Below are 13,845 nucleotides of genomic sequence, written 5' to 3'. Positions count from 1 at the left end.
ACCACTGTATGAGAGGTGCAAGCATGATGAGGGGACATTGACCTACTTATTTCTAAATTACATGCTTACTGGGCTCTCATTTTTGATTACTTATCTAGAGCCTTTGATAGAGTTCTAGCCCCAGACCCATTGATCGCTCTGTCTGGTACAGTCTATGGGAATAACCAGGAAGGGAAAGCTGTCTCTCTTTGTACTCTATTAGCCAAGGGGCTCATATTGTAATTGTGGAAACTGGAGACTGTACCTACCTTTGGAATGTGGTTACGGAATTTGGGGAATGTAATACATATGGAAAAGATTTGATACAATACCTCCAATAGAAGTCCAATGTTTTACAAAATATGGCCGCCGATACTGGATAAATGGTCTAGTCCCGCTTCATAACTGGGTTGACGATCTGCTGCTACTCTGTGCTGTGCTCCACTCAATATTTATTTTTTGGCTTAACTACACTGCTTGTAGTGACTATATGCTGTCTTCCTATACATGTACCACCTAATAGGATTTTGTTTTATTTTGTGTATGTGTGAGTGAAGTTTTGTTTTGTCCTCTAAATTAGCCATCCCATTCAACAGTACAATGAATGTCATTGTTTGTATTGCTGTCTTTTTTATTAGATTTTTTATTGGAAAATAATAAACATATTATAAAAAAATGTAAAAATAGTCTAATGGGTGACAATATTAGCCTATCACTTGTGAATGATGCCCAGTGGGTCGCAAGAAACAAAGTCTGTTTTGTGTTATTTTTTTTCTAATCATAGTCGCACACCTCATCTAGCCTAGCCCATAGGCCTGTATGCTTTGATAAGGTTTGTATCACAAGTAAAGTGGCCAAATAACTTCTTAAAATTAAGCACGTTAATCCACTTTACAAGGGGTGTAGAGCCTAACTGGCATACATAAACAGGGCGTGAGTTTGGGGATCATTTTCACCATAAAAATGCACCTTTATAATAAAAGCATTAAATGCCTAATCGCATTTCCATTCACTTTTGATAATGGTGTTTTCCCGCTAATGGAACTTTTGCACTTATAGACTACTGCCGTGTGCGCATTGTGCACTTATAATGTGAAAAAAATGGCCTTATAGTTCATCAACATTTTAAGCTAAACGTTCTGATCTGTTGCGTCAGCCACATTTGTCACGTTCTGACCGTAGTTCCTTTATTTTGTCTTTGTGTTAGTTTGGTCAGGGCGTGAGTTGGGGTGGATAGTCTATGTTCTTTTTTCTTTGTTGTATTTCTGTGTTCGGCCTGGTATGGTTCTCAATCAGAGGCAGCTGTCGATAGTTGTCTCTGATTGAGAATCATACTTAGGTAGCCTTTTCCCACCTGTGTTTTGTGGGTGATTATTTTATGTTTAGTGTATGTCACCTTACAGAACTGTTTCGTTTCGTTTCATTCTCTTTGTTATTTTGTTTAGTGTTCTGAGTTTAAATAAATATGAACATGGACATTTACCACGCTGCGCATTGGTCCGATATTTCATACTCGTCGTCAGACGACGAAGACAACCTTTACAACATTGCCTTAAAACAGCCACTGGCCACTGGCCACAAAAGGCATGGATTTTTTTAGTGTGCATTAAAGACACACAAAGAGGATACCACCATGAAATTCAAGGCATTGTCAAGTGATTGTCAAAAATTGTGAATGAGAGACTGATGAAGTGTGTACAGCCTGAAGTGTGTACATGCCTTTCAAGCTACTTTTTCAAATCATCATTAGATTCGCATTATGCAGCCTTACAATGTATTAAAAATCAGAACATATAGCCCAGCGTTTGTAGAACAACTAAAGTTACATTAATTACTCTAAATTAAGCATCTAGGTGTACCTATTTCTTTGTTAACTGCTCAACACAGAACTGCTCAACACAGTATTCTTCATACTATAAAATAATGCCACAGAATTCTATGCAAATCTTGTCTGCTAAATTAACTGGTGTACTCCACAGCCACTTGGCATAGCCAGATCAGGATCTAACATAAGGACAACGCAGAGTATGCTATTCTGTTTTTCTGAAATAGATGACATTTTCTTCGTATCATGCTTATTTCGACCTGTCTAAAATAAATAATGGATTTACTGTGAAGGTGTAAGCTGTATTACATGGAGTCTTTTGAAATGTTCAAATGTAGACGTTCCAAAGGTCTGCATCATTGACTTGCAGGCTATGTGTGGAAGCCAGGAGATCCAGGCTGTGTTACATCCGGCCGTGATTTGGAGTCCCATAGAGCGGCGCACGATTGGCCCAGCGTTGTCCAGGTTTGGCCGGGGTAGGCCGTCGTTGTAAATAAGAATTTGTTATTAACTGACTTGCCTAGTTAAATAAATGTTTTTTAAAAAATGCTCAATATGTTTATGTTAATTGACTATAAATTACATTGAGACCGAGAGTTATTTACTTGACAATCACCAGCTGACAAAATGTTGTGACCGCCACAACCTTAGTCTTTACCTTCTCTTTTACAATGACCTTGAGCCTCAGAAAAAAAAAGCTGAAAGACAGAGAGAGGAGGGAGATATCGGGTGTGCTGAGGGAGGGAGGGAGAGGAGAGGAGAGTAAAGAAGGACGGAGGGAGGGAGGGCGAGGGCGGTACACTGCAGTATTTCCTGCCTTGAAATAGCGGATCGAGTGGTGCAGAAAAAAAAGCATTGGCTCATATGTTGGTGTTTAAAACCATTTACAGACTTGCCTTATAGGATGACATAATCTCTCTCTCAGAATGCTACACATATTGTACTAGTATAGTTCAGTACATGTAGAGACAATGATCTTAGCATCAGACATATTCTTAACTCCCAGTAACATGTACAGATAGCATACATGTACAACTCAAGATAGAGTTGAACTATTTTTTGCATATTACCAGAGATGACAGTACCTTCAGCAGTGTAGAAGCGGGTAAAAAGTAGCTCAATGTTCATGTGTGATAAACGTCGACTCATCATACGTGGTCGCTACTGACGTGATGTAACATTCCCAACCAAAGCCTCTTGCACAAAAGATAGAGGGGACTTTCATTGGACTCCCCCTGCAGAACCAGATGCTACTCAGGTTAGGTTAGTTCGTCTCTTAGTATTGGCAGGGAGCCACAGTAGCTTCCAATTGCTTCCCATTACATTGGAGATGTAGATTTTGATTGTCATTCAGACATTTCAGCTGAATAAGTGTGAATGGGATTAGCTGATTGTGTATGTTTATTAAAGGATGTGATAGACATACTGTCAAGTAAACCCCTCCTCAGTGTGGGAATGTACTCACCCTACAGATGCGCTAGATACAGTACAGATGTAGGGTCTTAATTTCATCACTATTTTGTTGCTGAGAATTTCCTGCACGTCAGGAAATACAAACTTGTAATGTGTTCAAGGTTTAAAAAGGCTTCAAAAGTTTGTAATTTCCTCTTTAAAATGTTGGCCTTGATTCTTCTGTTGCTGCAGGATAACTTTTCTGCTGTAGCAAACTAGCTCAAATTAAGATCCTACATCTGTATATAGATAAATGGGAATAGGCATAGGCTGTGAAGACATTGACATAGCATCAGTAAAGAATAGTGCGCATGGCTGAGTGCGTGCGTGTGTGTGTGTGTGTGACATACAGGGTGTGCATATGTTTGCCAATGTGTAGCTATAGGTCTATGTGTGAGCACACATATGTGTGTGTGTGGGGGGATGCGTCATGCTTGTATGTATATTGTGGGATGTCAGCCTATTTGTCCCTACCTCCCTCCCTCCTCTCTAAGCAGGTGCTGTAATGCGGTACTTCCAGATGACACCTGATTCAGAGAGAGGAAGGGAGGGGAGGGAGGGAGGAGAGGAGTGGAGAGGGAGGAAGTGAGTGATCCGAAGGACTCTAACTGCACCACTACAGCACACAAACAGAGAGAGAGAGAACGAGAGAGAGAGAAAGAGAGAGAGAGATATGAGGGTATGATTAGAGGGTCTAGCTGCTGCAGAGACCCGGTACGATGAAGAGTGATTGCAGCAGCAGGAGGAGCTTGTCCAGTAACACAAAACTCGGCAGACTGGTGCAGAGCCGAGCAAACGCACCCGTCCCACCCCGGCCATCACGCACGTGCTTGTACTCACTAACTGCCACACTCAGACCAATACACACACACATCCCACTGAGGCACTCACACACAGGGCCGTCGTTTAAGGGCGGGTCTTAGGGGGCGTGTCCCATCCTCCTTGCCCATCCAAATAAAACATTGAAATATTGATCATTTATTTGACCGAGACGTGCGCTGAGAGAAAAATGCATCAATTTCAGATAAAGCATCCGAGCGAACAAAACACTGCCACTCTGTCTCATTATGTGTAGACCATGTATCTGATGCTGTCTGGACAGAAATAGTATGACCTGCCATACTGTTTTGGTCCAGACAGCATCAGATACATGGGCTACATATAGTGAGACAGAGGGGCGCTGCTTCGCTCATTCCAATTCTTTATCCGGTGGAGATTCAGCAGAGAGGAAGAGGTAAAGCGAGAGGGCTCACTCTCGCCAAAAGCTGTCCAGAGTAAGCCCAATGCATTTCTATGCGCATAATATGCAGACCTAAGCTTGTCGCCTGCCTTACCGCCTTTGGGACAACGACTCCCATGGTTAGGGGGGAAACATGAGCATCTTGTCATTATATACTAATCTCTGGTTTCAGCCTCTTGAGAATTGGAAAGGAATGTTTGGCGGGTGCACAGAGCACTGTTAGGATAATGGCTTCCCTTAAAATAAAATTTATGTTTTGCAAAATTACATATTTACTCCTGTCTAAATAAAAGCATTCAAAGTACTTCACCAGAGAGCATGACTTAGCCACAGAGGATCATTAGCTTCTTTGATAAAAAATAACTGTGGATTGTTTTAAATGACAAATGTGTACGCCTATGACTATTTGGGAAGCCCGCAATTTGGGTAGTGGGCGTGTCAATAGGTCTAGCTGATTGAGTTGCGGCAGTCAGTGAAAAGCACCTAAAACGTGTGAAGATAATGTGTCTTGAGAATAATTTAAAATGTTGCAACCAGAAGAAGGGGAGGGGTGTGCAGGAAATATATGGCTCGTCTCTCTCCAGAATGCATGCACTCAACTCTCCAGAATGCGCTCAGTTGTCTCCTGCCTATTCTTGTGCATTCATTGATACATTGTGTGAATTGTTTGCCCATTGATTGTTTATTTTTTATCAATTTCCCATGACATACTGTACAGTTGTGTCCAAAAGTTTTGAGAATGACACAAATATAATTTTCACAAAGTCTGCTGCCTCAGTTTGTATGATGGCAATTTGCATATACTCCAGAATGTTATGAAGAGTGATCAGATGAATTGCAATTAATTGCAAAGTTCCTCTTTGCCATACAAATGAACTGAATCCCCCCAAAAACATTTCCACTGCATTTCAGCCCTGCCACAAAAGGACCAGCTGACATCATGTCAGTGATTCTCTCGTTAACACAGGTGTGAGTGTTGATGAGGACAAGGCTGGAGATCACTCTGTCATGCTGATTGAGTTTGAATAACAGACTGGAAGCTTCAAAAGGAGGGTGGTGCTTGGAATCATTGTTCCTCCTCTGTCAACCATGGTTACCTCCAAGGAAACACGTGCCGTCATCATTGCTTTGCACAAAAAGTGCTTCACAGGCAAGGACATTGCTGCCAGCAAGAAATGACCATTTATCGGATCATCAAGAACTTAAAGGAGAGCGGTTCAATTGTTGTGAAGAAGGCTTCAGGGTGCCCAAGAAAGTCCAGCAAGCGCCAGGGCCGTCTCCTAAAGTTGATTCAGCTGCGGGATCAGGGCACCACCAATACAGAGCTTGCTCAGGAATGGCAGCAGGCAGGTGTGAGTGCATCTGCATGCACAGTGAGGCAAAGACTTTTGGAGGATGGCCTGGTGTCAAGAAGGGCAGTAAAGAAGCCACTTCTCTCCAGGAAAAGCATCAGGGGCAGACTGATATTCTGCAAAAGGCACAGGACTGCTGAGGACTGGGGTAAAGTCATTTTCTCTGATGAATACCCTTTCCGATTGTTTGGGGCATCCGGAAAAAAACTTTTCCAGAGAAGACAAGGTGAGCGCTACCATCAGTCCTGTGTCATGCCAACAGTAAAGCATTCCTGAGACCATTCATGTGTGGGGTTGCTTCTCAGCCAAGGGAGTGGGCTCACTCACAATTTTGCCTAAGAACACAGCCATGAATAAAGAATGGTTCCAACACATCCACCGAGAGCAACTTCTTCCAACCATCCAGGAACAGTTTGGTGACGAACAATGCCTTTTTTCCAGCATGATGGAGCACCTTGCCATAAGGCAAAAATGATAACTAAGTGGCTTGCGGAAAAAAACATTGTTATTTTGGGTCCATGGCCAGGAAACTCCCCAGACCACAATCCCATTGAGAACTTGTGGTCAATCCTCAAGAGGTGAGTGGACAAACAAAAACCCACACATTCTGACAAACTCCAAGCATTGATTATAACAGAATGGGCTGCCATCAGTCAGGATGTGACCCATAAGTTAATTGACAGCAGTTAATTGACAGCTTGCCAGGGCGGATTGCAGAGGTCTTGAAAAAGAAGGGTCAACACTGCAAATATTGACTCTTTGCATCAACTTCATGTAATTGTTAGTAAAAGCCTTTGACACTTATGAAATGCTTGTAATTATACTTCAGTATTCCATGGTAACATCTGACAAAAATATCTAAAGACACTGAAGCAGCAAACTTTGTGAAAATTAATATTTGTGTCCTTCTCAAAACTTTTGGCCACGACTGTATGTCACCAGTAGGCCAACAAATGTAATGTTAATCCCCCGTCATTTGACTACAATAATTTCTATTAATGCATGTATTAGTTACAGTAACTTACCTGGCCTGCTGCATTCTGATTGTCTTAACTCACCATTTCCACCACGAATAAGCTGATCTTCTCAGTAATTCTTTTTTCACCCCACGCGTTGTAAACTAAGTCCGTTTTTTACATGTATTATTTAACATCCATTGCGAATTATACTTCCTCAGTATTTGAAACATCTTTCCATCACGACTGTCGTTGATCACCAAGCCTCCGTGTGAAAGAGCAAAATATGATCATGATCTGATGATACAGTGGAAACTTCGTAAAAACTGCTGTCTGTCCCAAGCTCAATGGCGCGGGAAATAGGCTATGGCCTGAAATAGGCTTGTTGATACAATGTTACAAGTTCGTAGCCGGACCCAGTTGATGATTTTATACGTCACTAGCAATAACTCAAGTCAAAGGAAGGCGTAGTAGAGAGATGAATGTGATTGAAAGAACCGGCATTTTCAGCCTGGATATTTTCTATTAATTTTATTTTGTAGGCTGTCCTATGTATTTTCTTTTAGTCGACGATGGAAGTTATAGGTCTACTGCTCCATTGGCCTATAGGCTATCTCCGAGTTCTATGCCCTCGTTTCTTTAGCCGCCAATGGACCACAGTGTATCAATGTGTCCATGTGGCAGAGACTGGTGCTCTCGCCTTGTATTTGTATTTATTATGGATCTCCATTATCTGCTGCCAATACTTCTCACAAATACAAGTAGTGATGAAGACTATCTCTCCTCCACTTTGAGCCAGGAGAGATTGACCTGCATATTATTAATGATAGCTCTCTGTGTATTTCTAAGGGCCAGCCGTGCTGCCCTGTTCTGAGCCAATTGCAATTTTTCTAAGTCTCCTGACCACACGTTTGAACAGTAGTCCAGGTGCGACAAAACTAGTCCTGTAGGACCTGCCTTGTTGATAGTGTTGTTAAGAAGGCAGAGTAACGCTTTATTATGGACAGACTTCTCCCCATCTCAGCTACTGTTGTATCAATATGTTTTGACCAACTTGCTCAATTTCCACATGATTCATTACGAGATTTGGTTGAGGTTTAGGGTTCAGGGTCAGTAACTGCAGCTCTTTGTTGTGTTGCAGTCATTTCAGTCGCTGTCGTAGCTGACGTGTACAGTGTTGAGGCAGTAGTGTTCCTCAGTATTTGAAAAATCTTTCCAACACAAGCGTGTGCACAAATAGGAGGTCCAGTGAAAGAACATGCCCACCTATGGATGTCAAAGGCCCATCCAACTGATTTGTTCTGGTGCCGGCCCTGCACACACACACAACACACACAAACGCACACACACATACACACACAAACAGATAATACTGTGCAACGTCATCATACGCAGATCACAGACACAACACTATAAGGCACGCACAGGTATACAGCACAGTTCTGCCTCAGTGCCTCAATGAGTTACACATTCCGGAGATCCAGTCCACTCCTTTTTCTGACGCTTTAGCCCGTTCCCGTGGATAAGCCATCGCCGCAATAACCGCCAATCTCCAAACAACGATTACCGTCACAAATATGAGTGGAATGATTACGGGGCAGAATTACCGGGCTGAATTCCTCTGTGCATACAGCTGAACCACCGCTTCAACCGCTCTGGCTGTTCAAAGTGCTGTCTAAGCATTCGTTCCCATGCAGCTCCTTCATTATGGTTCAGGGCACCTGCAGAGGGGGAAGTGCTGTACAGGGTGTGTCTAGAGCTGCGTTAAAGAGTAACCGGTGCAGGAGTGAGTCACTGCGAGGTGTTACTACAGTACGGTTCTATCTACGTACTATTGTACCTTCTGCTGATGGTGGTTGCTTTACAGAGGACTTCACTGACCCAGAAACAAATTACCTTTGAAATAGATAGCAGTTTGTTTAAGTGACGATCTCCGGTACATATGTGTGTAATCAGAATGATCTTTCTTGTGAATGAACTCACTACTTTTTATTTTTTATTTTTATTTTATTTCACCATTATTTAACCAGGTAGGCTAGTTGAGAACAAGTTCTCATTTACAACTGCGACCTGGCCAAGATAAAGCATAGCAGTGTGAACAGACAACAACAGAGTTACACATGGAGTAAACAATAAACAAGTCAATAAGAAAAAAAAGTCTATATACATTGTGTGCAAAAGGCATGAGGAGGTAGGCGAATAATTACAATTTTGCAGATTAACACTGGAGTGATAAATGATCAGATGGTCATGTGCAGGTAGAGATACTGGTGTGCAAAAGAGCAGAAAAGTACATAAATAAAAACAGTATGGGGATGAGGTAGGTCAATTGGGTGGGCTATTTACCGATGGACTATGTACAGCTGCAGCGATCTGGTTAGCTGCTCAGATAACAGATGTTTAAAGTTGGTGAGGGAGATAAAAGTCTCCAACTTCAGCGATTTTTGCAATTCGTTCCAGTCACAGGCAGCAGAGAACTGGAAGAAAAGGCAGCCAAATGAGATCTTGGCTTTAGGGATGATCAGTGAGATACACCTGCTGGAGCGCGTGCTACGGGTGGGTGTTGCCATCGTGACCAGTGAACTGAGATAAGGCGGAGCTTTACCTAGCATGGACTTGTAGATAACCTGGAGCCAGTGGGTCTGGCAACGAATATGTAGCGAGGGCCAGCTGACTAGAGCATACAGGTCGCAGTGGTGGGTGGTATAAGGTGCTTTAGTAACAAAACGGATGGCACTGTGATAAACTGCATCCAGTTTGCTGAGTAGAGTATTGGAAGCTATTTTGTAGATGACATCGCCGAAGTCGAGGATCGGTATGATAGTCAGTTTTACTAGGGTAAGTTTGGCAGCGTGAGTGAAGGAGGCTTTGTTGCGGAATAGAAAGCCGACTCTAGATTTGATTTTAGATTGGAGATGTTTGATATGAGTCTGGAAGGAGAGTTTACAGTCTAGCCAGACACCTATGTACTTATAGATGTCCACATATTCTAGGTCGGAACCATCCAGGGTGGTGATGCTAGTCGGGCGTGCGGGTGCAGGCAGCGAACGGTTGAAAAGCATGCATTTGGTTTTACTAGCGTTTAAGAGCAGTTGGAGGCCACGGAAGGAGTGTTGTATGGCATTGAAGCTCGTTTGGAGGTTAGATAGCAGGGTGTCCAAGGAAGGGCCAGAAGTATACAGAATGGTGTCGTCTGCGTAGAGGTGGATCAGGGAATCGCAAGAGCAACATCATTGATATATACAGAGAAAAGAGTGGGCCCGAGAATTGAACCCTGTGGCACCCCCATAGAGACTGCCAGAGGACCGGACAACATGCCCTCTGATTTGACACACTGAACTCTGTCTGCAAAGTAGTAGGTGAACCAGGCAAGGCAGTCATTAAAACAACTGAGGCTACTGAGTCTGCCGATAAGAATATGGTGATTGACAGAGTCGAAAGCCTTGGCCAGGTCGATGAAGACGGCTGCACAGTACTGTCTTTTATCGATGGCGGTTATGATATCGTTTAGTACCTTGAGCGCTGCTGAGGTGCACCCGTGACCGTCTCGGAAACCAGATTGCACAGCGGAGAAGGTACGGTGGGATTCGAGATGGTCAGTGATCTGTTTGTTGACTTGGCTTTCGAAAACCTTAGATAGGCAGGGCAGGATGGATATAGGTCTGTAACAGTTTGGGTCCAGGGTGTCTCCCCCTTTGAAGAGGGGGATGACTGCGCAGCTTTCCAATCCTTGGGGATCTCAGACGATATGAAAGAGAGGTTGAACAGGCTGGTAATAGGGGTTGCGACAATGGCAGCGGATAGTTTCAGAAATAGAGGGTCCAGATTGTCAAGCCCAGCTGATTTGTACGGGTCCAGGTTTTGCAGCTCTTTCAGAACATCTGCTATCTAAATTTGGGTAAAGGAGAAGCTGGGGATGCTTGGGCGAGTAGCTGTGGGGGGGGGCATCTATGTTTAGCACATCTATGTTTCTTGACCAATCCCCTCCTCTCCTAGCCTGCCCTGTGTCCAGTATGGATGTCCTGGTCCATAACCAGATCAACGTCCTGAACGGCACCATGGTGAGGATCCAGTGCATCTTCACCTCCTGCTACAAGATGGACGTCAACAAGTTTGCCATGAACTGGACCTACCAGGAGAACACCAACGAGACTGAGGAGATGGTGAGAGACCAGACCGTGTGTCTGCCCTTGTCTTGTGTCAATGTCAGGCCGATGCACAGTGTCCATTTTAGGACACCCTCTGGCTCAGATTGACTCAAGTAAGGTGAGGACTGACTCAAGGAAGGGTAAGGTGTAAGGCTAAAATGGACACCATACTCCTGACTCTGCCATGATATACAGTAAGATTCATCTTGTTTCTTCTTTTGCATACTCCATCCTCAGCTTTCCTGTCAACTCTCTCTCCTCTCTCTTTCTGCTTTTTTAATGCCATGCTTTCTCCATCTATTTCGATGTGTTTCATTTCATTTTATTTATTTAAGCTGGTTCTCTCAACTAGCTTCAACTGGAATGCTTTTCCAACCGTCTTGAAGGAGTTCCCACATATGTTGAGCAGTTGTTAGCTGCTTTTCCTTCACTCTGTGGTCCAACTCATCCCAAACCATCTCAATTGGGTTGAGGTCGGGTGATTGTGGGGGCCAGGTCATCTCATGCAGCCCTCCATCACTCTCCTTCTTAGTGATATAGCCTTTACACAGCCTGGAGGTATGTTGGGTATTTGTCCTGTTGAAAAACAAACTAAACTAAGCGCAAACCAGATGGTATGGCCTATCGCTGCAGAATGCTGTGGTAACCATGCTGGTTAAGTGTGCCTTGAATTCTAAATAAATCACAGACAGCGTCACCAGCAAAGCACCCCCACACCATCACACCTCCTCCTCCATGCTTCACAGTGGGAATCACACATGCGGAGGTCATCTGTTCACCTACTCTGCGTCTCACAAAGACATAGCAGTTGGAAAAATAAAATCTAAAATTTGGACTCATCAGACCAAAGGACAGATTTCCACCGGTCTAATGTTCATTGCTCATGTTTCTTGGCCCAAGCAAGTCTCTACTTCACATTTGTGTCCTTTAGTAGTGGTTTATTTGCAGCAATTTGACCATGAAGGCCTGATTCACACAGTCTCCTCTGAACAGTTGATGTTGAGATGTGTCTGTTACTCTGTGAAAGCATTTATTTGGGCTGCAATCTAAGGTGCAGTTAACTCTAATGAACGTATCCTCTGGAGCAGAGGTCTTCCTTTCCTGTGGCGGTCCACATGAGAGCCAGTTTCATCATAGCGCATGATGTTTTTTGCGACTGCACTTGAAGAAACTTTCAAAGTTTCCGGATTGACTCACCTTCATGTTTTAAAGTTGATAGGCTCAAACGCATTAAGAAGGAAGGAAATTCAAAAAATGTACTTTTAACAAGGCACACTTGTTAATTGAAATGCATTCCTGATGACTACCGCATGAAGCTGGTTGAGAGAATGCCAAGCGTGTGCAATGCTGTCATCAAGGCAAAAGGTGGCTACTTCGAAGAATTTCAAATTTAATATATATTTTGATTTTTTTAAACTTTTATTTGCTTCCAACATGATTCCATATGTGTTATTTCATAGTTTTGATGTCTTCACTATTAATCTACAATGTAGAAAACAGTCACAATAAAGCAAAACCCTGGAATGATTAGGTGTGTCCAAGCTTTTGACACAAAGCTCATCTGCATTTCCTGCAGTGCAGGACATTTCTCAGCAACAAAAGAGTGATCAAATTAAGGTCCTACATCTGTACTCAGTAACAATTGCCACTGTTTTCTAGGGAGTCCTGGGTTAGACAGAAAACATGTTGTTTTTATTTATCTTTCTACTAATCCCCCTCTTCCTCCTCTCTCTTCCAGTTCATGACCTATAAGAAGGGGATGATGCCCCTGCGGACAGACCGGTTCAGTGACCGGGTGCAGTTTGTGGGTAACCTGGAAAAGAACGACTTGTCCATCACCCTCTCTGATGTCCAGCTGTCGGACGAGGGCGTCTATAACTGCTACGTCCGTAACCCCCCCGACCGCATCCAGGGCCACGGAATCATCAACATGTTTGTCGTCACAGAATGTAAGGGCAGGGGGAAAGGAAGGGAGCAAGCAATAGCAGGGATAGGGGGCAAGTTACTGAGCAGTCTCTTCGCGAGCCTGAAAATAGTTGATCTCAGTGATTGATCGTTGGCATTCAGCGGTCATAAAAGTAAGCCTTGTATGCTTTGAAGATCTACGAACATCGTGATTTCATCAGACCGCATAGGCAGCAGCTCTATAGAGATGAGGTGGTAACTTGGAATATAACAATAAAGTAAAGTAATGTGAATAAATGATGGTTAATAAGTGAAAAGCAGTAATGGGCGGTCACTAACATCATAGGATTTTTATTGGCCGTTTTATTCTGTGTTGTTAGAGCATTCAACCCACATAAAGCATTGTGTTGTTATTGTTTAAAAAAAAATATATATTTTTTTAAAATAATAAAACCTAATCCGAAACGACCTCAAAAAGCACTGATCGCTCAGCACTAATCTGTGGTCAACTCTGGCCTTGTGTGCTAGCATGTCATCAATAAATGTACCCTGGTCTTGCCATTTATTCATCCATACATCAATCCATTCACTCACCAATCCATCCCTCCATCCCTCAGTTCCTCATCTGCTTGTGTTTCGTTTCTCCCTTGGTCTCAACCTTCCTTCAGCCCAGGACGTGATGACTCAACACTTATACAGCTTTTTACTTATTTACTTCCCGAGTGGCGCAGTGGTCTAAGTTACTGCATTGCAGTGCTAGAGGCGTCATTGCAGAACCTGGTTCATTCCCAGGCTGTATCACAACCGGCTGTGATCTGGAGTCCCATAGGGTGGCGCACAGTTGGCCCGGCATCGTCGGGGTTAGGGGAGGGTTTGGCTGGGGGGGTAGGCCATCGTTGTAAATAAGAACTGACTTGCCTAGTTAAATAAATAAAAAATGAATACAAATATTGATGGGCATGCCAACCCAGCTCACCTCAGAATCATT

General features: G+C 43.3%; 1 protein-coding gene across 3 annotated transcripts in view; it reads left to right on the top strand.

The window, feature by feature from the left end:
* Positions 1-13,845, top strand: part of LOC139386316 (sodium channel, voltage-gated, type II, beta) — a 28,368-nt gene that overhangs the window by 11,353 nt on the left and 3,170 nt on the right. For all 3 annotated transcript variants that reach the window (XR_011629032.1, XM_071131837.1, XM_071131838.1), the window contains exons 2-3: positions 10,801-10,967; positions 12,691-12,901. Coding sequence is in view for 2 of the 3 variants with exons in the window: in XM_071131837.1 (XP_070987938.1) it covers positions 10,801-10,967; positions 12,691-12,901 (378 nt within the window). In the remaining variant the exon portion in view is untranslated. The remainder of the gene's footprint in view (positions 1-10,800; positions 10,968-12,690; positions 12,902-13,845) is intronic.

This window comes from Oncorhynchus clarkii, chromosome 27 (assembly GCF_045791955.1).
Source record: "Oncorhynchus clarkii lewisi isolate Uvic-CL-2024 chromosome 27, UVic_Ocla_1.0, whole genome shotgun sequence".
Lineage (NCBI taxonomy): Eukaryota > Metazoa > Chordata > Actinopteri > Salmoniformes > Salmonidae > Oncorhynchus > Oncorhynchus clarkii.
The sequence above is the reverse complement of the archived record's forward strand: the minus strand, read 5'-3'. Positions and strand labels throughout refer to the sequence as shown.